Source organism: Delphinapterus leucas, chromosome 5 (assembly GCF_059928025.1).
Source record: "Delphinapterus leucas isolate spDelLeu-1000000601 "Yukka" chromosome 5, BTC_Dleu_Yukka2, whole genome shotgun sequence".
In the NCBI taxonomy this organism is placed as follows: Eukaryota; Metazoa; Chordata; class Mammalia; order Artiodactyla; family Monodontidae; genus Delphinapterus; species Delphinapterus leucas.
The window spans coordinates 103,655,313-103,681,289 of NC_143133.1; the positions used below are offsets into that span (position 1 = coordinate 103,655,313).

Consider the following 25,977-nt stretch of genomic DNA (forward strand, 5'->3'; position numbering starts at 1 on the left):
CACTGTGCTGCCACTGCTGCAGCCTTCCATCACTCCAACAAACGCTCACTGGGACTCACCCTATGTCTGGCGTTGTGCTAGACAGTGTGCCTCGGCTTCAGGAAACTTAGTGTGGAAGAGACAAAAAATAAACAAAGAACTTTCCCATATATACTGTCCAGTAGTGATAAAGTAAAATGAGTGAAAACCAACTCAGGTTGGGTGGTCAAAGGAAGCATTTCTGAAGAGGTGCTATCTGAGCAGAGCCCTGGATGAAGTAAGGGAATGAGACACGCAGATACTTGAAGGAGCCATGGAACGGCAAGGATGGTGCCACAGGTGGTACCTTGGAAAAGCCCAGACGTGGCACCAGAATGCTGGCATTCAGTCACACTGGTTTCTGTTAACTTACTTTCAATCAGATTATGTCCAGCCAAGTCAACTGAAGCTCACCAGATTACTGTCTGGGAACTTCTTCCAAATACCATGTTTACCCCTAAGAAAGGCACTTCTTGTGGGCAGAGGAAAACATCTGGGGAAGTCAGTCTCGGATCCTATACATTCCTGGCATTTTGCTAGTTCAACCACTGTGGACAAGTGTAACCCAGCTTTCCATGGAGTCATTGCCCTTCATAACCTGGATAAGACTCTGAGCTCTGAAGCTGCTTCAAATAAGCCACATCAGAGGTGAGCTTGATCAGACAAAGAACCTTCCATGGAGTAAGCAGTGTAGGAGGGTGCTGCCTTGTACCAGCGCTCTCACCCACAGCAAGCTTCACATGCCCGCAGAGCCAGAGACAGGGCTCAATTTCACAACAGTGGAACCCGCTCATGCTTTCTTGCTCAATGAAGCCCCACACCTTTTGGGGAGAATATAAAGACCATTAAAACATGTCAGTTCTCAAGTTTATGATCTAGTGGAAGAGATGGACAATGTTCCTGCAGTAATAAATGTCATGAGTGGTACATGGTCTAAGGAAATATGAAAGAACAAGAGATTGCTTTCAATTGGAGACATGAAATCAGGTACTATGTAAAGTGTCCAACAAAGTCCCCAGCACTTAGTAAACACTCGATAAATTTTGGCTGTTATACTATGATCAGGATTGGCTTCACATAGGAAGAAACATTTGAGACAAGGTAGGATTGGCAGTCATATTACAGGATGCCCATTTAAATATGCATTTCAGATAAACAACAGCAACACATTTTTAGTATGAATACGTCTGAATATTGCATGGGACAAACTTACACTAAAATATATTTGCTGTGTATCTGACATTCAAATTTAACTAGGCATCCTGGTTTTTTATTTGCTAAATCTGACAACTCTTAGACAAGAAAATTTGATATGGAGATGAAAATCGGGGAAAATAAATTAGCATGTCCAAAGGTACAGAAACTGGAAAGAAATAATAATTGTTATTGGAGAACATAAAGTGCCATGAAAATACTATTTCTTTCCAGTTTCTGTACCTTTGGATATGTGGCAATCTGAGGGCTTTACAAGGATCAACTCATTTATTCTTCATAAAAACATGTGTGATAGGTTATTACTACTATCCCCATTTTAAAAATGAGGAATCTGGGGTATAAAGAGGTAAAGTAATTTGTCCAAAAGCGGAGCTGGGAATGGTGTAGCTGGAAGTATGAACCTAGAATGTTTGGCTCCAGGGGCTGCTTGTTTTAACCATTCTGGATAGAGGAAGCTTATCGAAGGCCTTCAGGATCAGCTCATCACCACAGTCAGTCAAAAGTCAGATCAACCAACCATAAGTGAAATCTCAGTTGTTAGATCTCTGCTGGCGGGCTACAGCTAGCCTGCCTCCACCACCCTCTATATTCTTTCAAGTACTCGAGTAGAGATAGGTCCTCCCATGTTCCCCTTTGCATTCCCAAAGTCACCCTGTTCCTGGAATGTGGGATCTTCCACGAAATGGGCTACCTTTGCAACAGCTTATCTGAAGCAAACAAGCTTAGGGAATTGAGCAAGAACTTCTGGGACACCAACTTTACAGAAGGAGCAAGGGATGCGGGGTGCATGTTGACTGTGTCAACGGGACAAAGATAATGATTAATCAGACCTCCTGCAGACTTAAATGGGATGGGAACTCGGCGTGGAGGCAGTCCTCCTTTCTTTCAGCTGGAGTGCTCCTCTTGAGCCAGTCCCACCCACGGCAGAGATGGTTTCTGTGAGGGTCCTCTTCCTGGTCCTGAGTGTGATGGGTGCAGTTCAGGTATGGCCTTCTTTATTTCCTCTTCTCTTTCTCTCTGGTGTTTATTCCACAAAGAGCTTGCAGGTCTGAGTCAGCCATGTGTACGTCCTCACACACTGTTAGCTTTATAAGCTGTAGCCAGTGGAGGCAAGTCCCTAGATGGGCTTGACACCTCAAGAATACAGGGTAATATCACCCTCAGAGGGAGACTTAGTGGGACCAAAGCGTATAAATTCACAGGGGAATCTTCGACACCTATAGCTTGGTCTTACATTGGATTTTTTCAAAGAGAAGAAATTTTTGCCACCTTTGTTGCTGTAAAGCCTTGGGATTGCTAGTTAACAGAACAGAACATTCTTATGATAATAGTTTTTAACCTAGTTATTATTTTATTGCTATTTGTCCATAATAAGCAGAACAGTGGTTTAATGTAGCTTTTCTGAAAGGTTGTTTTTGTGTTTCTTTAAGACAAATAAGAAGCAAATTAGTTATCTTTGAAAACATATTACATAGCAAAATTGGAAGAGATTAATTGATAGGCAACACGTTTTTTGGAAGCAATTGTATTCTTTTAAGATAATTGCAAATATTGCAATAATTCCTAAAGTTTGACTCCAGAGACCTATGCAAAAGAAGAGAAACTTCATTCAACAAGAGTTTTCAACTTCTATCTTATAAAAACATGGTAAATATGTTCCAAAATCTCAGTTACTTCCAGACTGTGAATTATTCTGTTTTATTTCTTTTCCTTTATTGCTCATAAACCCTAATACCAGAGCAGAAGAAACTAAAGAGTGTTTCTAACATAATTTTCTCCCTTATACAAATAATAAGTAAACTTTTTTATGGGAAACAAGACTAACACCATTTGTTAAGGTTATACTTTGCATAATGCATGTTTCATTTATTTCTCCCTTATTGGTATAAATATTTAATTTTTGCCTGTTTTTATTTTTGTGCCACTTTTTCCAATGTATGTTTGAATTTATGATTTTATTTCTTAGATGAAAAGATTGTACTTGTTCATTTAAATAAGTTATTCTTGAGTTAATGTTACTATTATTGGGGTATTTTTTTGAATGAGACAGAAAATGTTAACTAATTATAAGAATAAACTACTGAGATTGATAGTCATAAAAATCCTTGTAACTTGGTGGTACAAAATAAAAATAACTAAAACCTAAAACCAACATTGATTTCTTAGGATATAACATCTTGTTGGAAGAATATCTATATATCCTATTTCACTTGATCACAACAGAAATTTTTTTTTAAATCTGTATTTCTAATTATAAGGTGTTCCAAAAAATGTATCTTTCATGGACCTTTTTTTATTTTTTTGCTCTCAGTGTACTTTTTTTCATTTCAAATAAAAATAAATTATTATGTGAGTAACCCAAAAAGCATTTCTAAGTCTGAATTGGCTACATTTGTGTCCTTGTATATACTTGCTCAAATTATAGACCCATAAGGTCATTGTGGTAGATACTTGAAGGAGAGACAGACCTGAAGCTAAGATGGTATAGGTTTTTTCCTACTAAAACAGGAGTTAGAGGAGAAAGAACTGAGTTTTTCCATTATTTTTCTATCTCCAGACGTGAATGAAAATGTAAAGGCAGTTTTTAACTAAGCTTGTTGATTCAAATAATTTTCCTTTTATAATGGATCCTTTAAAGCTCCTAACATTTATTAAATGCTTGTTTAGTGTAGAACACAGTTGAGATTTGTACGCTCATCTCCTTTAGTCTCACAACTCCACGAAATAGGCATTAGGATTTTCATTTCAAAGAAAAGAAACCTGAAACTTGCAGAGCCCCTTGGATCCCTTGCTTGGGATTTACAGGCATGCCAGCATCTCCTCCTTATCTGCTTAAAGACCTCTTTTGTGTGTTTATGAATCCTTAAAGGCGGCAGATCCCAGTGAAGGTGAATTTATCGCTGAAGGAGGAGCTGTGCGTGGCCCAAGGCTCGTGGAAAAACACCAGTCTGCCTGCAAAGAGTCGGACTGGCCCTTCTGCTCTGATGAAGACTGGGTGAGCCGTGGGCACAGGGAGTGGAGCAGGACAGTCCTTTCCTGTGCTACTGGCAGCTCACACAGGCTGACACTTTAGGTCACAAAAAACTTGTCCAGTGGGAAATAATCTAATAGCTCCTTACATATCAAATTAAAGAAGACAGATGGAAAGGAACCTAGTCCTGAGAGCACTGTTTAAATTACCTCTGAGACTCTGGGTCATTGGTTGGATTAACAGATTGGATTTTAGTTGTACGTTCAGGCAAATACTAGGAACCTGAGTATTATGACCTCTGGATTTCATGGGTTCTAATTTATGGTTAAGTGGACCCCCATTCCAGAATTTCTTTAAGATCTCTGACTAGCCCTCTTAAACTACGTTTAGGTCAAGAGATGATCTGAAGAGACTGGGGAGGGGAGAAGTGGGGGCTCATAGAAACCTTCAAATTTATACTGGATCAGAGAGATAGACTCTTTTATTAATTTATTTTTTAAAATTTTATTGAAATATAGTTGATTTACAATGTTGTGTTAATTTATAGTGTATAGCAAAGTGACTCAGTTTTATATATATATATTCTTTTTCATATCCTTTTCCATTATGGTTTATCCCAGGATACTGAATATAGTTCCCTGGGCTATACAGTAGGACCTTGCTGTTTATCCATCCTACATATACTAGTTTGCATCTGCTAATCCCAAACTCCCAATCCTCCCCCCGACCCTCCCTCCTGCTTGGCACCCATAAGTCTGTTTCCAAGAGATAGACTCTTAATGTAATTTTTCCTTTTCATTCCAGAACTACAAATGCCCTTCTGGCTGCAGGATGAAAGGATTGATTGAGGAAGTCAATCAAGATTTTACAAACAGAATAAATAAACTAAAAAATTCACTATTTGATTATCAGAAGAACAATAAGGACTCTAACACATTGACCAGGAACATAATCGATATTTTGAGAGGGGATTTTGCCAATTCTAAGAGTAAGTATTACAGTTAGTGCTTTGACTTTATAGCACACAACCAAAACAACAAGAATCAGAAGTAGATATGACGTCTCCTTATTACAACTGTGATTTTATTCCAAAGTACTTTATGCAGAAAAATATACCTTTACGATATCCCTGAATTTTAAGGAAGGGGCTTGTTTTTGTTATTTATATCATGTAAAGGAGGTTGGTTTAGAATTGCTTTAAGGTCACAAAGTAAGTCAGCATTTTGGACCAAAGACTAGAATTTAGGTGTGTTCTTTTTTAAGAGTATACATGGAAAATAAGATGAGCCCAAACTTTTGAGTAGATACTTCTGTTTCTGTCTAACAAAGGAAGAAACTGAGAGGTCAGGGGACTTTCTCAAAGGCCAAAGGCACAAAGCTCTCATGCGGTGGGGCTGGGAGTGCAACCCACAGACTCCACCTAGCTTATTATGAAGTGTTTTGCTTTGTTTTGTTTTGTTTAATTTAAAATATAGAGCCATGTTGTCTCTTTCTCATAGGCTTAGGACTAAGTCTCATTAGGACTAGGAAACTCTGGGCTCACTCTGGACATGGGCAGTGAGTTTAGTAAGGCCTCAGCTCCTGAAACCTTGCGTTGACTCTTTATATCCTTGGGAGGCACATGGCTAATTTAAAGTTGATGGTGCAAGAGCAACTGGCAAGTGCATGATCTTGTTGACCTAAAAAAAGCTTAGGAACAATTTCAAATCTATAACTGTGAAGAAAACCTTTTCAGTAAGAAAATCCAAGAATACATTCACGTCCCTTGATTAAGGATATAATGAAATAATTGGAATGTAATCAAACTGATTATTTTATCTCAATTATGCCTTTAAAATTTCAGAGTTCTTGCCTTCTGCATTTATTTGGATTACTAATAAGGCATCTTAAGTGATATCCATGGATGACTGAAGGATATTGTCCAAATATCAAACGCCTAATAGATTTAGAAATCCCAAATTAAACGTCCAAACTATTATAGAAGTAAAATGGGGAACATCCATAAGCAAATTTCCTTCTTTTGCTGGCTATTACAAGCAAATCACTCAGCAGCTACTTCAGTACCCATATTTGCTATTTCAGACAATGAAAATACATTTAGCCAAGTGTCAGAAGATCTGAGAAGCAGAATTGAGATCCTGAAGCGCAAAGTTATAGAACAAGTACAGCATATCCACCTTCTGCAGAAAAATGTCAGGGATCAGCTGATAGATATGAAACGACTGGAGGTGAGTAATTATGTGGCTCTGACCCCAGATTTCTTTGTTTTTGAATAGCAGGGAAAGGAAGGCAATAGTCATTCATTAAATGCCTACTCTATGTAAAGCAATGTGTTATAGCCATCATCTACCTACAAAGTAAGTATTATTTCCCCCACTCTACAGATGAAGAAAAAATCTCAGTGCTAGTAAGTAAAATTTCCAAGGGCACGTAAAATGGTAAAGTTCAAAAGCAAAAACTCAGTCCTTGAATCTTATTCCAGCCCCTGCTTGTCCCTGACATCACTGTGTCTCTGAGTCTTCAGCCTCAGTCTCACAGAGGATCACATCATCAGTGCCTCCTCTCAGAGGGAATAGCACTTTGCTCTTGATCTATTCTAAGATAAATCCAGATGCTCCTATTGCTTATCCTGATCAGCCTTAGAATACCCAACCTCTCTTTCACTGAGGATACTACATAAATGAAGTATTGGTTGGTAGGTCTCCAAGTCAACGAAATGAAAACAGTTTCCAAAAATTAAATTAACTACTAAGAACTCAATAGACCTAGTTTATTATAGCTACCTTTTTTCTTTATCTTCCCCTCCCCCTCTAGGTGGACATTGATATTAAGATCCGATCTTGCAAAGGCTCATGCAATAGGGCTTTAGATCATAAAGTAGATCTGGAGGACTATAAAGATCAGCAGAAGCAACTTGAACAGGTTACTGCCATAGACTTACTTCCCTCTAGAGACAGTCAATATTTACCACTGATAAAAATGAGGCCAGTTCCAGGCCCAATTCCCAGAGAGTTCAAGAGCCAGCTTCAGGAGGCCCCTCCAGAGTGGAAGGCACTGCTGGACACGCAGCAGATGAAAATGGAGTTAGAGAGGTTTGGTGGAGATGGGCAAGCCAGAGGAGACTCTGCATCTCATGGAACAGGATCAGCATCAGAAAGCCCCAGGAAGCCTGGAACTAGTAGTATTGGAAATGTGAGCCCTGGGATCTATGGATCTGGAGGTGCTGGCACTTGGAACACTGGCCATCCTGATCCCGGCAGCGCGGGCACTTGGAACATTGGACGCCCTGAGCCCGGAAGTGCTGGCACGTGGAACACTGGCCATCCTGATCCCGGAAGTGCGGGCACTTGGAACATTGGACGCCCTGAGCCCGGAAGTGCTGGCACGTGGAACACTGGCCATCCTGATCCCGGAAGCGCTGGCACTTGGAACACTGGCCATCCTGATCCCGGAAGTGCTGGCACTTGGAACACTGGAAGTTCTGTGTCTGCAAGTTTTAGGCCAGATAGCTCAGGGCATGGGAACATCAGGCCTTCCAACCCAGACTGGGGCACATTTGAAGAGGTGTCAGGAAATGTAAGTCCAGGGACAAAGAAAGAACTTCACACAGGTAAACTGGTCACTACTAAAGGAGATAAAGAGCTTCTGATTGGTAGTGAGAAGACCTCTGCTCACACAACCACCACTCGTCGTTCATGCTCTAAAATCGTCACAAGGACTATTACACATGCCGATGGTCGCACAGAAATGACCAAAGAAGTGGTAAACTCCGAAGACGGCTCTGACTGTACTGACACAGATTTAGACTTGCAGTTGTCTGGCAGGGGTAACCTAGATGATTTCTTTCATAGGCACAATGATGGTTTTTTCTCCCCTATGTTTAAAGAGCTTGACAGTAAGATCCATTCTATGGGCTCAGACTTAGGGGGTATCAGCTCTCACCACCTCGGCCTACCTGAGGTCTCTTCCAGTAGTAAAACTTCAAGTCATGGCAAAGAGTTTGCAAGCAGTAGCATGACTATCAACAGAGGAGGCTCCACGTTTGAAAGCAAGGGCTATAAAATGGCAGATGAGGCTGGAAGTGAAGAGGATCTTGGCTTCAAAGGAGCACATGCCACCAAGAGAGGCCATGCTAAAACTCGCCCTGCCAGAGGTATCCGCACTTCTCCTTTGGGGAAGCCTTCCGTGACCCCCTAGACTAAGTTCATTACTCCTACAATATGTCTCCCATAGCACCTTTTACTTCTTTCTTAGCCCTCTATCATGCTTTATTGAAATTACAGGTTTTTGCTTATTTTTTTGTGCTAGACTGTAAGTTCCATGGGGGCAGGGACTTTGTCTATCATGTTCATCTCTGTATTCCCAAATGCCTAGCAGTGTGGAGTCAGCACTCAATAAATACATGTTAAATGAATGAATGAATGAATCCCTCTGGAACTCAATTTAAAATTTGTTTAACCAAATTCTTTTACCATTCAAAATGTGTGCCATTGGAAATTGTCACTCAACTGATTAATCATATTTTTAGTGTGTGTCTCAGTTGACATTGAGATCAGGTTAAAAACAAGTGATATTAGTATTAAATGATGCTTAGATATCTTTGCTGGTTACTTGCCATTAATCAGGATGTGCAAGTGAAATTCCAAATTCATTGAGAAAAATCCCCCTTTCAATGTGTATGAATAAATGCTACTTACCTGCATAAGTTCCATCCCAGTGTAAGCACATCCTTTCTCTATAAAGGGAAGGAAGGAAGGAAGGAAGGAAGGAAGGAAGGAAGGAAGGAAGGAAGGAAGGGAGGGAGGGAAAGAAAGCCAGTATCTGCCTTCATTTAATCTGGGCCATTTAACTTTGTAAAGTTAAATGAGAGTAAGTTCTTCCAACCAGCTTAATTTTTTTTTTTAGACTGTTATGATGCCCTCCAAACACATCCTTCAGGTGCCCAAAGTGGCATTTTCAATATCAAGCTACCGGGATCCAGTAAGATTTTTTCTGTTTATTGTGATCAAGAGACCGGTTTGGGAGGATGGCTTTTGATCCAGCAAAGAATGGATGGCTCACTGAATTTTAACCGGACCTGGCAAGACTACAAGAAAGGTTTCGGCAGCCTAAATGACAAGGGAGAAGGAGAATTCTGGCTAGGCAACGAATACCTCCACTTACTAACCCTGAGAGGCTCCATCCTTCGGGTTGAACTAGAAGACTGGGCTGGGAAAGGGGCTTATGCAGAATATCACTGGAGGGTAGGCTCTGAGGCAGAAGGCTATGCCCTGCAGGTCTCCTCCTACGAGGGCACGGCAGGTGATGCTCTGATTGAGGGTTCTGTAGAGGAAGGGACAGAGTACACTTCTCATGCTGGCATGCGCTTCAGCACCTTCGACAGGGATGCAGACAAGTGGGAAGACAATTGTGCTGAAGTCTACGGAGGAGGCTGGTGGTACAACAACTGCCAAGCAGCCAATCTCAATGGCATCTACTACCCCGGGGGCTCCTATGACCCCAGGGACAACAGTCCCTATGAGATTGAGAACGGAGTGGTCTGGGTCCCCTTCAGAGGTGCGGATTATTCCCTCAGGGCTGTTCGCATGAAAATCCGGCCCTTTGGGACACAATAGGCTGAAGGAGTGGCAGTGAGAGCACTCTGTTTTTGTGTTTAGTGAAGAGGAGAAAAAATTAAGGAGGGGATAGGAGTCGAGATTCTTTACAGCCTACTAAAAACTCTTGGGTGCTATTTTATTATTCTTTGTACTGTAGCTAAATGTAACTGAGACATATTAGTGCTTTAAAAAATAAAGATATATGAACTTTAAAGCTTTAAAATAGCTCTGTGGGTTTTAAAATTTTTATTAAAATGCACCAAGGGACATTCGGTACATCAGGAAGGGGGTGTTGAGTGGAAGGTCCTCTCTGCAACACTTAAGGGTGGAGTTCTGAGAACGTCTCCATTTCCCACACCACCCAAAGTCATGGGGTCATTGTAAAGTAAAAAAGTAATTTCATCCATTCTACTTGAATGGTTTTAAACCAATATCTTAAGTTGCGAATCATTGAACTGAACACTGGCTGGACTTTGTATAGGAATTTACACATTACTAAGTACATTCATCTCTTCTGTTGGCAAGCAAATCCAGCAAGGCAGGAGAAGCATTCTTTCCTAACAGAAATAGAGATCTATCTACTTCTTAAGTCTTCCAATGAAGACCATAATGCACATAGAATTTTTTCCCTAGAGTCTGACCAATTTCTTTCAGAAAAATACATGAAAAAAAAGCATTTAAAATCTTTTAAATATTTACAAGTAGTCCAAAAACATTGAACTTACACATTAATAAAAAATCCCCACAGCATTCATTTGACTTCATTTTTCACCAATCATAAAGTATATCCTGTGATGTAATACTTGTTATTAAAGTAAGACATTCGCTTGAAATCATCTCACTAAATATGATCTATGCCATATCCATAAATTCAACATGTTTACATTGGTCAGTATTCTATTTGATCTTGGTGAACTTAGCTCCTGGCCCCAATTTTTAAATCACATTTTCTTCTAGTGAGAACCACTTGCCACTTACCCTTGGAAATGTATTAAAATATTCCAAGCATATTGGTATCCCAGTACATTGTCCTCACTTGCACAGTTTCTATCCTAATGTAAATGCATCCTTTCTCCTAGGAAGGAAACAAGGGGAAGGAGGGAAGGAAGGAAGGAAGGAACAAAGGAAGGAAGGAAGAGAGGGAGAAGAAGAAGGAGGTAGGGAGGAGGGGAGAGAAGAAGGAAAGACACCAGGGCTCTTGTCCAGTGCCTGGGGAGCAGAAAAAAGGTGAGTAAAAGAACTTGCAAATGAGTCACATATGAAGCCCCAGTATCCTTGCATTTCCTTATGTGCTGTTGAAAACCCTTCATACAAATATGTGACGTCCCCCACAACTTTGTATAACTGGATATGAACTTCTTCAAAATTAAAAGGATTTTCATTCATTTCAGACATTAGAGTGCCATAGTATTTCTCGGCCTACCACCTTTACACCCACACATCTGCCTCCACAGAATTGGAGTTGGAAGTATTTTATTTTCCAGAATATCACAATATTAGGGACAGAATTGGGTCCCAAAATGAAATCAACTTTGATTGTGAAGGGCCATTCATTTCTCATTTATTTTGAAGGCTTTGAGTTTATTAGCAAAGAATAAGCAACCTCTTAATTTAATAAACAATAGCCAATATTAGCAGAATCATGATAATTGGAGATACAGTTTAGTTGTGAGAAAAGACACCAAACATCTCTTTTTCCACTTTATCTTATCTTTAACCTATTGCCCTATTTCCCTAATTCCTGAAATTAAATACTAATTCAGCCTCTCTGACTCTCATTCACTTAGAAGCCCACTTTAACTTAGCTTTCACTTGGTTACCACTCTCTTGAAATTGCTCTCTTAAAAGTCAACAGGAATTTTGGAGTTCTAAATTTAAGGTCCTATATTCAAGTCCTTTCTGCCTGATTTTTTTCAAACATCTGCCACTATTGTCTCCATCTACCTCTTCAAGCTATATTTCTCTCTTGCTTTCTAGTATGCCCTGCCCTTCTGTCTCACCTTTCTCAGTCTTTGCAACCGGCAATTCCTTCTCAGATCATTCCTTAAATGTAGGAGTTTCTCACTGCAATAACATTAGTACTCATTTTTATTAGTTGGGATTAGGTTTGACACAAGTGGCTTAAATAAGATGGAAAACTCTACAAGAATATGTTCCCATGGTCTTTAGGAAGGCTGCATCATAATAAATAACTTCCATCCTCAAGTTTACATCATGTCCCAAACATTCTGTCCTGTGCAATCTGGAAGAGGAGAGACAGAAGAGAAAGGAGTGCCTTGACTCTTTTAAGAAACTTTCTAGGACATTCCATAGAGCACATCCTCTATGTCCCATAAGTCACACAGGCCAAGCTGCTGAAGAAGTCAAGACACCTTGCCTGTTCTCTTAGACACAAGATTAAAATTAGGAGGAGATGGAGGATAGAGTTTGAGGGAAGCAATTAGCAGTCCATCTTTTCTCACTCTGCAAGTGAGTATATTTTCTCCTTGGATGATTTGACAATCACTACAGATCCAATTACCATCAATAGGTTGATGATAACAATCTAAAACTTCAGCCCTGACCTTCAGATCCATATTTTCAACTCATACTGAACACATCCAGTTAGATATTTCTCATTAATCTAAGATTAACTAATTACCTTCCCATCAAAACCTATTGTATCTCTCTATTTCTTATCCTAGTCAGGGGCCTCATTAGCTCTCCTATTTCCTAATCTAGAAAACTTGGGCTCCTTCTCAGCTTCTATTCTTCCTTTATATCAACTATTTGATCTACTCCCAAACCATCTCCTACTCTAAAATTGGCCATTCTTACAACACTGTTATGCTCTTATGTTATCTTGTGTTAATCTTTTCTCATTTGAGCTGTTTAACAGTCTCTTAACCTCTCACTTTACTACCATTCTTTACTTTTTTATTGAAGTACAGTCAATTTACACAATGCTGTGTTAGTATCAGGTGTACAGCAAAGTGATTGAGATAGATATATATGCGTATATATATATATTCCTTTTCATATTCTTTTCCATCATTGGTTATTAGAAGACATTGAATATAGTTCCTTGTGCTATACAATAGGACCTTGTAGTTTATCTATTTTATACAGTAGTGTGTATATGTTAATCCCAAACTCCTAATTTATCTCTTCCCCCTCATCCTCTTTGGTAATCATAACTTTGTTTTCTATGTCTGTGAGTCTATTTCTGTTTTGTAAATAAGTTCATTTGTATCATTTTTTTAGATTCCACATATAAGCAATATCATATAATATTTGTCTTTCTCCATCTCACTTGCTTCATTTAGTATGTTAATCTCTAGGTCCACCCATGTTGCTGCAAATGGCATTATTTAATTATTTTTTTATGGCTGAGTAATATTCCATTGTGTATATATATATATATATATATATATATATATACCACATCTTCTTTATCTATTCATCTGTTGATGGACATTTAGGTTGCTTCAATGTCTTGGCTATTGTAAATAGTGCTATTATGAACACTGGGGTGCATGTATCTTTTTGAGTTAGCTTCCTCTAGATATATGCCCAGGAGTGGGATTGCTAGGTCATATGGTAACACTATATTTAGTTTTTTAAGGAACCTCCATACTGTTCTCCATAACAGTTGCACCAATTTACATTCCCACCAACAGTGTGGGAGGGTTTCCTATTCTCCACACTCTCTCCAGCATTTATTATTTTTAGACTTTTTAATAGTGGCCATTCTGACTGGTGTGAGGTGATATCTCATTGTAGTTTTGATTTGCATTTCTCTGGTAATTAGCGATATAGAGCATCTTTTCATGTGCCTATTGGCCATTTGTATGTCTTTTTTGGAGAAATGTCTATTTAGGTTTTCTGCCCATTTTTTTGGATTGGATTGTTTGTTATTTTGATATTAAGCTGTATGAGCTGTTTATATATTTTGGAAATTAATCTCTTGTTGATAGCATAGTTTGCAAATATTTTCTCCCAATCTGTACGTTGTCTTTCACCACCATTCTTTTGCTCATTCCTCCTCCACAAATTACCTTAAAAAATAGATCCAAACAGGTCTTTCTCCTGCTTAAGGACTTATCTCAAGGTTGGGTTAAAAGGTTTTATTTTTGCATACAAGCTGTTTCGCAAATTGATCTCCTTAGGCCTCTACAATCATTCACTTTACACTTCAATTACATTGAATTTCTCACTGGTATTGGGATACCAGCTCCTTTAAAGATTCTGTGCCTTTCCCTATGCTTCCTAGAAGCCTCCCCTTCATCGCTTAAAATACAGCTCAGCAATGTTCCTTCTGTCACCCTTTCCTTAATGCCCACTACAGAACATAGGACAGGAATTGTTCTCTGAACCCTCATAATTTTTGTGCACATCTCAAAAATAACACAGTCCATCTATAACTCTGCCATATTTGTTTATGTTATTATGGCACCAGATTGTGGACTCCTTTAAGCCAGTGCTCATTTCTAGTGTCTCCTGCCATGAACAAGAATGACTCAACGACCTAAGCTGGTAGGAACCAAGATGGCAGAGTAGAAGGACATGCTCTCACTCCCTCTTGTGAGAACACCAGAATCACAACTAGCTGCTAGACAATCATCGACACGAAAACACTGGAACTCACCAAAAAAATACCCCACATCCAAAGACAAAGGAGAAGCCACAGTGAGATGGTAGGAGGGGTGCAATCACAGTAAAATCGAATCCCATAACTGCTGGGTGGGTGACTCACAGACTGGAGAACACTTATATCACAGAAATCCACCCACTGGAGTGAAGGTTCTGAGCCCCATGTCAGGCTTCACAACCTGGGGGTCCGGCAATGGAAGGAGGAATTCCTAGAGAATCACACATTGAAGCCTAGTGGGATTTGATTGCAGGACTTTGACAGAACTGGGGAAAACAGAGACTGCACTCTTGGAGGGCACACACAAAGTTGTGTGTGCATCGGGACCCAGGGGAAGGAGCAGTAACCCCAGGGGAGACTGAACCAGACCTACCTACTTGTGTTGGAGGGTATCCTGCAGAGGCAGGTGGTGGCTGTGGCTCACTGTGGGGACAAAGACACTGACAGCAGAAGTTCTGGGAAGTACTCCTTGGCTTGAGCCTTCCCAGAGTCTGTCATTAGCCCCACCAAAGAGCCCAGGTAGGCTCTGGTGTTGGGTTGCCTCAGGCCAAACAACCAACAGGGAGGGAACCCAGCCCCATCTATCAGTAGTCAAGTGAATTAAAGTTTTACTGAGCTCTGGCCACCAAAGTAACAGTCAGCTCTATCCTCCACCAGTCCCTCTCATCAGGAAACTTGCACAAGCCTCTTAGATAGCCTCATCCACCAGAGGGCAGACAGCAGAAGCAAGAAGAACTACAGTCCTGCAGTCTGTGGGACAAAAACCACATTCACAGAGAGATAGAAAAGATGAAAAGGCAGAGGGCTATGTACCAGATGAAGGAACTAGATAAAACCCCAGAAAAACAACTAAATGAAGTGGAGATAGGCAACCCTCCAGAAAAAACGAATTCAGAATAATGATAGTGAAGATGTTCCAAAACCTCAGAAAAGAATGGAGGCAAAGATTGAGAAGATGCAAGAAATGTTTAACAAAGACCTAGAAGAATTAAAGAACAAACAAACAGAGATGAACAATAAAATAACTGAAATGAAACATACACTAGAAGGAATCAATAGCAGAATAACTCAAGGAGAAGAACGGATAAGTGACCTGGAAGACAGAATGGTGGAATTCACTGCTGGGAAACAGAATAAAGAAAAAACAATGCAAAGAAATGAAGACAGCCTAAGAGACCTTTGGGACAACATTAAATGCAACAACATTCACATTGTAGGGGTCCCAGAAGGAGAAGAGAGAGAGAAAGGACCAGAGGAAATATTTGAAGAGATTATAGTTGAAAACTTCCCTAACATGGGAAAGGAAATACCCACCCAAGTCCAAGAGGCAGTCCCACAGAGGATAAACCGAAGGAGAAACATGCCGAGACACATAGTAATCAAATTGGCAAAAATTAAAGACAAAGAACAACTATTGAAAGCAGCAAGGGAAAAATGACAAATAACATACAAGGGAACTCCCATAAGGTTAACAGCTGATTTCTCAGCACAAAGTCTACAAGCCACAAGGGAGTGGCATGATATACCTAAAGTGATTAAAGGGAAGAACCTACAATTAATATTACTCTACCCTGCAAGGATCTCATTTAGATTCAATGGAGAAATCAAAAGCTTTAGAGACAAGCAAAAGCTAAGAGGATTCAGCACCACCAAACCAGCTTTACAACAAATGCTAAAGGAACTTCTCTGTAGGTCTAGAAGAAAAGGACCTACAAAAACAAACCCAAACAATTAAGAAAACAGTCAGAGAAACACACATATCAAAAATTACCTTAAACACAAATGGATTAAATGCTCCAACCAAAAGACACAGGTTTGATGAATGGATACAAAAACAGATCTATATGCTGTCTACAAGAGACCCACTTCACACCTAGGGAAACATACAGACTGAAAGTGAGGGGATGGAAAAAGATATTCCATACAAATGGAAATCAAAATAAAGCTGGAGTAGCAATATTCATATTAGATAAAATAGACTTTAAAATAAAGAATGTTACAAGACACAAGGAAGGACACTACATAATGATCAAGGGATCAATCCAAGAAGAAGATATAACAATTATAAATATATATGCACCCAACATAGGAGCACCTCAATACATAAGGCACCTGCTAACAGCTATAAAAGAGGGAATCAACGATAACACAATAATAGTGGGGGACTTTAAAACGTAACTTACACTAATGGACAGATCATCAAAGAGGAAATCGAAAAATACCTAGAGACAAATGACAATGAAAAAACAACAATCCAAAATCTATGGGATGCAGAAAAGCAGTTCTAAGAGGGAAGTTTATAGCTATACAAGCCTACCTCAAGAAACAAGAAAAACTGCAAATAAGCAATCTAACCTTACACCTAAAGGAACTACAGAAAGAAAAAGAAACAAAACCCAAAGTTAGCAGAAGGAAAGGTCATAAATTCAGAGCAGAAATAAATGAAATAGAAACAATAGCAAAGATCAATAAAACTAAGAGCTGGTTCTTTGAGAAGATAAACAAAATTGATAAACCATTAGCCAGACTCATCAAGAAAAAGAGAGAGAGGACTCAAAGCAATAAAATTAGAAATGAAAAAGGAGAAGTTACAACAGACACCCCAGAAATACAAAGCATCCTAAGAGACTACTAAAGGCAACTTTATGCAAATAAAATGTACAAGCTGGAAGAAATGGACAAATTCGTAGAAAGGTATAACCTTCCAATACTGAACCAGGAAGAAACCGAAAATGTGAAGAGACCAATCACAAGTAATGAAACTGAAACTGTGATGGAAAATCTTCCAAAAAACAAAATTCCAGGACCAGATGTCTTCACACGTGAATTCTATCAAACATTTAGAGAAGACCTAACACCCATCCTTCTCAAACTCTTCCAAAAAGTTGCAGAGGAAGGAACAATCCCAAACTCATTCTATGAGGCCACCATCACCCTGATACCAAAACCAGACAAAGATATTACAGAAAAAGAAAATTATAGACCAATATCACTGATGAATATAGCTGCAAAAATCCTCAACAAAATACTAGCAAACAGAATCCAAAAACACTTTAAAAGGATCATACACTATGATCAAGTGGGATTTATCCCAGGGATGCAAGGATTCTTCAATATACACAAATCAATCAATGTGATACACCATATTAACAAATTGAAGAATAAAAACCATATGATCATCTCAATAGATGCAGAAAAGGCTTTTGTCATAATTCAACACCCATTTATGATAAAAACTCTCCAGAAACTGGACATAGAGGGAACCTATCTCAACATAATAAAGGCCATATATGACAAACCCACAGCAAAAATCATTCTCAATGGTGAAAAACTGAAAGCATTTTGTGTAAGATCAGGAACAACACAAGGTTGTCCACTCCGACTACTATTATTCAACAAAGTTCTGGAAGTCGTAGCCATGGCAATCAGAGAAGAAAAAGAAATAAAAGGCATACAAATTAGAAAAGAAGAAGTAAAACTGTCACTGTTTGCAAATGACATGATACTATACATAGAGAATCCTAAAACTGCCACCAGAAAACTACTAGAGCTAATCAATGAATCTGGTACAGTTGCAGGATACAAAATTAATGGACAGAAATCTCTTGCATTCCTATACACTAATGATGAAATATCTGAAAGAGAAATTAAGGAAACAATGCCATTTACCATTGCAACAAAAGGAAAAAAATACCTAGGAATAAACCTACCTAGGGAGACAAAAGACCTGTATGTAGAAAACTATAAGACACTGATGAAAGAAATTAAAGATGATACCAAAAAATGGAGCGACATACCATGTTCTTGGATTAGAAGAATCAATATTGTGAAAATGACTATAATACCCAAAGCAGTCTACAGATTCAATGCAATCGTTATCAAATTACCAATGGCCTTTTTTATGGAACTAGAACAAAAAATTTTAAAATTTGCATGGAGACACAAATGACCCCGAATAGCCAAAGCAGTCTTGAGGGGAAAAAATGGAGCTGGAAGAATCAGACTCCCTGACTTCAAACTATACTACAAAGCTACAGTAATCAGGACAATATGGTACTGGCACAAAAACAGAAATATAGATCAATGGAACAGGATACAAAGCCCAGAGATAAACCCATACACCTATAGTCAACTAATCTATGACAAAGGAGGCAAGGATATACAATGGAGAAAAGACAGTCTCTTCAATAAGTTGTGAGGGGAAAACTGGACAGCTACATGTAAAAGAATGAAATTAGAACACTCCCTAACACCATAAATAAAAATAAACTCAAAATGGATTCAAGACCTAAATGTAAGACCAGACACTATAAAACTATTAGAGGAAAACATAGGAAGAACACTCTATGACATAAATCACAGCAAGATCTTTTTTGATCCACCTCCTACAGTAACAGAAATTTTAAAAAAAACAAAAAACAAATGGGACCTAATGAAACTTCAAAGCTTTTGCACAGCAAAAGAAACCATAAACAAGAAGAAAAGATAACCGTCACAATGGGAGAAAATATTTGCAAACTATCAACGGACAAAGGATTAATCTCCAAAATATATAAAAAGTTCATGCAGCTAAATATTAAAGAAACAAAAATCCAATCCAAAAATGGTCAGAAGATCTAAATAGACATTTCTCCAAAGAAGACATACAGATGGCCAAGAAGCACATGAAAAGCTGCTCAACATCACTAATTATTAGAGAAATGCAAATCAAAACTACAATGAGGTATCTTCTCACACCAGTTAGAATGGGCATCATCAGAAAACCTACAAACAACAAATTCTGGAGAGGGTGTGGAGAAAAGGGAACACTCTTGCACTATTGGTTGTAGTGTAAATTGATACAGGCACTATAGAGAACAGTATGGATGTTCCTTAAAAAACTAAAAATAGGATTACCATATGATCCAGCAATCCCACCACTGGGCATATACCTAGAGAAAACCATATTTCAAAAAGACACATGCACCCCAATGTTCATTGCAGCACTATTTACAATAGCCAGGTCATGGAAGCAACCTAAATGCCCATTGACAGACGAATGGACGAAGAAGTGTGGTACATGTATACAATAGAATATTACTCAGCCATAGAAAGGAACAAAATTGTGTCATTTGTTGAGACGTGGATGGATCTAGAGACTGTCATACAGGGTGAAGTAAGTCAGAAAGAGAAAAACAAATATCGTATATTAACACATGTATGTGGAACCTAGAAAATGGTACAGATGAACCAGTTTGCAGGGCAGAAGTTGAGACACAGATGTAGAGAACAAACGTATGGACACCAAGGGTGGAAAGCTGCAGGAGAGTGGGGATGATGGTGTGATGAAATGGGTGATTGGGATTGACATATATACACTGATGTGTATAAAATTGATGACTAATAAGAATCTGCTGTATAAAAAAATAAAAAAAAATTCAAAAACGGGGCTTCCCTGGTGGCGCAGTGTTTGAGAGTCCATCTGCTGATGCAGGGGACGCGGGTTCATGACCCAGTCTGGGAAGATCCCACCTGCCGCGGAGCGGCTAAACCCGTGAGCCATGGCCGCTGAGCCTGTGCGTCCGGAGCCTGTGCTCCGAAACGGGAGAGGCCACAAGAGTGAGAGGCCCACGTGCAGGAAAAAAAAAAAAAAAAAATTCAAAAAAGAAAAAAATTGTCTCACCTACTCCATGATTGCACAGATGTTTTTTTTTTTTTAAACAACTTTTGTGGAGTATAATTGCTTTCCAATGATGTGTTAGTTTCTGCTTTATAACAAAGTGAATCAGTTATACATATACATATGTTCCCATATCTCTTCCCTCTTGCGTCTACCTCCCTCCCACCCTCCCTAACCCACCACTCTAGGTGGTCACAAAGCACTGAGCTGATCTCCTGTGCTATGTGGATGCTTCCCACTAGCTATCTATTTTACGTTTGGAAGGGTATATATGTCCATGCGACTCTCTCACTTTGTCACAGCTTACCTTTCCCCCTCTCCACATCCTCAGGTCCATTCTCTAGTAGGTCTGTGTCTTTATTCCCTTCTTGCCCCTAGGTTCCTCAGGAGCAAGTTTTTTTTGGTTTTGTTTTTTTTTTTTTTAGAGTCCATATATATGTGTTAGCATATGGTATTTTTTTTTCTCTTTCTGACTTACTTCACTCTGTATGACAGACTCTAGGTCCATCCACCTCACTACAAATAACTCAATTTCGTTTCTTTTTATAGCTCAGTAATATACCATTGAAGATATGTGCTACATCTTCTTTATCCATTCATGTGTTGATGGACGCTTAGGTTGCTTCCATGTTCTGGCTATTGTAAATAGAGCCTCAATGAACATTTTGGTACATGGCTCTTTTTGAATTATAGTTTTCTCAGGGTATATGCCCAGTAGGGGGGTTGCTGGGTCGTATGGTAGTTCTATTTTTAGATTTTTAAGGAACCTCCATAATGTTCTTCATAGTGGCTGTATCAATTTACATTCCCACCAACATTGCAAGAGGGTGCCCTTTTCTCCACACCCTCTGCAGCATTTATTGTTTGTAGATTTTTTGATGATGGACATTCTGACCGTTGTGAGATGATATCTCATTGTAGTTTTGATTTGCATTTCTTTAATGATTAATGATGTTGACCATTCTTTCATGTGTTTGTTGGCCATCTGTATGTCTTCTTTGGAGAAATGTCTATTTAGGTCTTCTGCCCATTTTTGGATTGGGTTGTTTTTTTGATATATAGCTGCATGAGTTGCTTGTATGTTTTGGAGATTAATCCTTTGTCAGTTGCTTCATTTGCAAATATTTTCTCCCATTCTGAGGGTTGTCTTTTGGTCTTGTTTATGGTTTCCTTTGTTCTGCAAAAGCTTTTAAGTTTCATTAGTTGCCATTTGTTTATTTTTGTTTTTTTTCCCATTTCTCTAGGAGGTGGGTCAAAAAGGATCTTACTGTGATTTATGTCATAGAGTGTTCTGCCTATGTTTTCCTCTAAGAGTTTTATACTATCTGGCCTTACATTTAGGTCTTTAATTCATTTTGAGTTTATTTTTGTGTATGGTATTAGGGAGTGTTCTAATTTCATTCTTTTACATGTACCTGTCAAGTTTTCCCAGCACCACTTATTGAAGAGGCTGTGTTTTCCCCACTGTATATTCTTGCCTCCTTTATCAAAGATAAGGTGACCATAGGTGTGTGCGTTTATCTCTTGGCTTTCTATCCTGTTCCATTGATCTATATTTCTGTTTTTGTGCCAGTACCATACTGTCTTGATTACTGTAGCTTTGTACTGTAGCTTTGTAGTATAGTCTGAAGTCAGGGAGCCTGACTCCTCCAGATCTGTTTTCTTTCTCAAGATTGCTTTGGGTATTCAGGGTCTTTTGTTTTTCCATCTAAATTGTGAAATTTCTTGTTGTAGTTTTGTGAAAAATGCCAGTGGTAGTTTGATAGGGATTGCATTGAATCTGTAGATTGCTTTGGGTAGTATAGTCATTTTAATAATGTTGATTCTTCAAATCCAAGAACATGGTATATCTCTCCATCTATTTGTATTATCTTTAACTGTTTTCATCAGTGTCTTATAATTTTCTTCATACAGATATTTTGTCTCCTTATGTAGGTTTATTCCTAGATATTTTATTCTATTTATTGCAATGGTAAATGAGAGTGTTTTCTTAATTTCACTTTCAGATAATTCATCATTAGTTTATAGGAATGCTATAGATTTCTGTGCATTAATTTTTTATCCCACTACTTTACCAAATTCATTGAGTAGCTCTAGTAGTTTTTTAGCTCTAGTAGTTCTGGTAGCATCTTTAGGATTCTTTATGTATAGTATCATGTCATATGCAAACAGTGACAGCTTTACTTCTTCTTTTTGGGTTTGAATTCCTTTTATTTCTTTTTCTTCTCTGATTGCTGTGGCTAAAACTTCCAAAACTATATTGAATAATAGTGGTGAGAGTGGACAGCCTTGTCTTGTTCCTGATCTTAGTGGAAATGGTTTCAGTTTTTCACCATTGAGGGCAATGTTGGCTGTGATTTTGTCATATATGGCCTTTATTATGTTGAGGAAAGTTCCCTCTATGCCTACTTTCTGAAGGATTTTTATCATAAATGTGTGTTGAATTTTATCAAAAGCTTTCTCTGCATCGATTGAGATGATTGTATGGTTTTTATTCTTCAATTTGTTAATATGGTGTATCACATTGATTGATTGGCATATATTGAAGATTCCTTGCATTCCTGGGGTAAACCCCACTTGATCATGGTGTATGGTCCTTTTAATGTGCTGTTGGATTCTGTTTGCTAGTATTTTGTTGAGGATTTTTGCATCTATGTTCATCAGTGATATTGGCCTGTAGTTTTCTTTCTTTGTGACATCTTTGTCAGATTTTGGTATCAGGGTGATGGTGGCCTCGTAGAATGAGTTTCGGAGTGCTCCTCCCTCTGCTATATTTTGGAAAAGTTTGAGAAGGATATCTCTTCTCTAAATGTTTGATAGAATTCACCTGTGAAGCCATCTGGTCCTGGGCTTCTTTTTGTTTGAAGATTTTTAATCACAGTTTCCATTTCAGTGCTTGTGATTGGTCTATTCATATTTTCTGTTTCTTCCTGGTTTAGTCTCGGAAGGTTGTGCAGTTCTAAGAATGTGTCCATTTCTTCCAGGTTGTCCATTTTATTGGCATAGTGTTGCTTGTAGTAATCTCTCATGATCCTTTGTATTTCTGCAGTGTCAGTTGTTACTTCTCCTTTTTCATTTTTAATTCTATTGATTTACATCTTCTCCCTCTTTCTCTTGATGAGTCTGGCTAATGGTTTATCAATTTTGTTTATCTTCTTAAAAAACCTGCTTTTAGTTTTATTGATCTTGCTATTATTTCCATCATTTCTTTTTCATTTATTTCTGATATGATCTTTATGATTTCTTTCCATCCGCTGACTCTGGGTTTTTTTTGTTCTTCTTTCTCTAATTGCTTTAGGTGTAAGGTTAGGTTGTTTCTTTGAGGTGTTTCTTGTTTTTTACGGTAGGGTTGTATTGCTATAAACTTCCCTCTTAGAACTGCTTTTGCTGCTTCCCATAGGTTTGGGGTCTTTGTGTTTTCATTGTCATTTGTTTCTAGGTATTTTTTGTTTTCCTCTTTGATTTCTTCAGTGATCTCTTGGTTATTAAGTAGTGTGTTGCTTAGCCTCTATGTGTTTGTGTTTCTTACAGATATTTTCCTGTAATTGATATCTAGTCTCATAGCATTCTGGTCAGAAAGCATACTTGATACTATTTCAATTTTCTTAAATTTACCAAGGCTTGATTTGTGACCCAAGATATGATCTATCCTGGAGAATGTTCCATGAGCACTTGGGAATAATGTGTATTCTGCTGTTTTTGGATGGAATGTCCTATAAATATCAATTAAGTCCATCTTGTTTAATGTATCATTTAAAGCTTGTGTGTCCTTATTCATTTTCATTTTGGATGATCTGTCCATTGGTGAATGTGGGGTGTTAAAGTGCCCTACTATGATTGTGTTACTGTCGATTTCCCCTTTTGTGGCTGTTAGTATTTGCCTTATAATTTGAGGTGCTCCTATGTTGGGTGCATAAATATTTACAATTGTTATATCTTCTTCTTGGATTGATCCTTTGATCATTATGTAGTGTCCTTCCTTGTCTCTTCTAATAGTCTTTATTTTAAAGTCTATTTTGTCTGATATGAGAATTGCTAATCCAGCTTTCTATTGGTTTCCATTTGCGTGGAATATCTTTTTCCATCCACTCACTTTCAGTATGTATGTCTCCCTAGGTCTGAAGTGGGTCTCTTGTAGACAGCATGTAGATGGGTCTTGTTTTTGTGTCCATTCTGCAAGCCTGTGTCTTTTGGCTGGAGCATTTATTCCATTCACGTTTAAGTTAAGTATCGATATGTATGTTCCTATGACCATTTTCTTATATATTTTGGGTTTGTTTTTGTAAGTCCTTTTCTTCTCTTGTGTTTCCCACTTAGAGAAGTTATTTAGCATTTGTTGTAGAGCTTATTTGGTGGTGCTGACTTCTCTTAGCTTTTGCTTGCCTGTAAAGCTTTTGATTTCTCCATCAAATCTGAATGAGATCCTTGCTGGGTAGAGTAATCTTGGTTGTAGGTTTTTCTCCTTCATCACTTTAAATATGTCCTGCCACTCCATTCTGGCTTGCAGAGTTTCTGCTGAAAGATCAGCTATTAACCTTATGGGGATTCCCTCGTGTGTTATTTGTTGTTTTTCCCTTGCTGCTTTTAATATTTTTTCTTTGTATTTAATTTTTTGATACTTTGATTAATATGTGTGTTGGCATGTTCCTCCTTGGATTTATCCTGTATGGGACTCTCTGTGCTTCCTGGACTTGATTAACGATTTCCTTTCCCATATTAGGGAAGTTTTCAACTATAATCTCTTCAAATATTTTCTCAGTCCTTTTCTTTTTCTCTTCTTCGTCTGGGTCCCTGATACCTCGAATGTTCCTGTGTTTAATGTTTTCTCAGAGGTCTCTGAGACTGTCCTCAATTCTTTTCATTCTTTTTTCTTTATTCTGCTCTGCAGTAGTTATTTCCACTATTTTATCTTCCAGGTCACTTATCCGTTCTTCTGCCTCAGTTATTCTGCTATTGATCCCTTCTAGAGAATTTTTAATTTCATTTATTGTGTTGTTCATCACTGTTTGTTTGCTCTTTATTTCTTCTAGGTCGTGGTTAAACGTTTCTTGTATTTTCTCTATTCTATTTCCAAGATTTTGGATCATCTTTACTGTCATTATTCTGAATTCTTTTTCAGGTAGACTGCCTATTTCCTCTTCGTTTGTTAGGTCTGGTGGGGTTTTTCCTTGCTGCTTCATCTGCTGTGTGTTTTTCTGTCTCCTCATTTTGCTTAACTTACTGTGTTTGTGGTCTCCTTTTCTCTGGCTGCAGGTTCGCAGTTCCCGTTGTTTTTGCTGTCTGTCCCCAGTGGCTAAGGTTGGTTCAGTGGGTTGTGTAGGCTTCCTGGTGGAGGAGACTAGTGCCTGTGTTCTCATGGATGAGGATGGACCTTTTCTTTCTGGTGGGCAGGTGCACATCTGGTGGTGTGTTTTGGGGTGTCTGTGGCCTTATTATGATTTTAGGCAGCCTCTCTGCTAATGGATGGGGTTGTGTTCCTGTCTTGCTAGATGTTTGGCATAGGGTGTCCAGCACTGTAGCTTGCTGGTCGTTTAGTGAATCTGGGTCTTGGCGTAGAGGTGGGGATATCTGGAAGATTTTCACCATTTGATATTATGTGGAGCTGGGAGATCTCTTGTGGACCTGTGTCCTGAACTTGGCTCTCCCACCTAAGAGGCACAGCCCTGACCCCTGGCTGGAGCACCAAGAGTGTTTCATCCACATGCCTCAGAATAAAAGAGAGAGAAAAAAGAAAAAAAGAAGATAAAATAAAATAAAATAAAATAAAGTTATTAAAATAAAAAATAATTATTAAGAAAGAAATTTTCTTAAAGTAATAAAAAAAAGAAAGGAAAAAATGGACAGATGGAACCCTAGGACAAATGGTAAAAGCAAAGCTATACAGACA

At 38.5% G+C, this 25,977-nt stretch overlaps 1 protein-coding gene across 1 annotated transcript; it reads left to right on the plus strand.

Moving 5' to 3' along the window:
* Positions 1-1,324: 1,324 nt before the first annotated feature.
* FGA (fibrinogen alpha chain) lies at positions 1,325-10,256 on the plus strand. Its single transcript, XM_022599693.2, has 6 exons — positions 1,325-2,216; positions 4,103-4,228; positions 5,009-5,192; positions 6,287-6,432; positions 7,019-8,357; positions 9,110-10,256. The coding sequence occupies exons 1-6, from the start codon at positions 2,079-2,081 to the stop codon at positions 9,817-9,819; spliced, it is 2,643 nt and encodes an 880-aa protein (XP_022455401.2). The 5' UTR covers positions 1,325-2,078; the 3' UTR covers positions 9,820-10,256.
* Positions 10,257-25,977: the final 15,721 nt, after the last annotated feature.

Coding starts and splice junctions, on each gene's coding strand:
- FGA (XM_022599693.2), top strand. CDS start 2,079: ATGGGATGGGAACTCGGCGTGGAGGCAGTCCTCCTTTCTTTCAGCTGG. Junction 2,217..4,102: donor GTGTGATGGGTGCAGTTCAG/GTATGGCCTTCT, acceptor GAATCCTTAAAG/GCGGCAGATCCCAGTGAAGG. Junction 8,358..9,109: donor TAAAACTCGCCCTGCCAGAG/GTATCCGCACTT, acceptor TTTTTTTTTTAG/ACTGTTATGATGCCCTCCAA.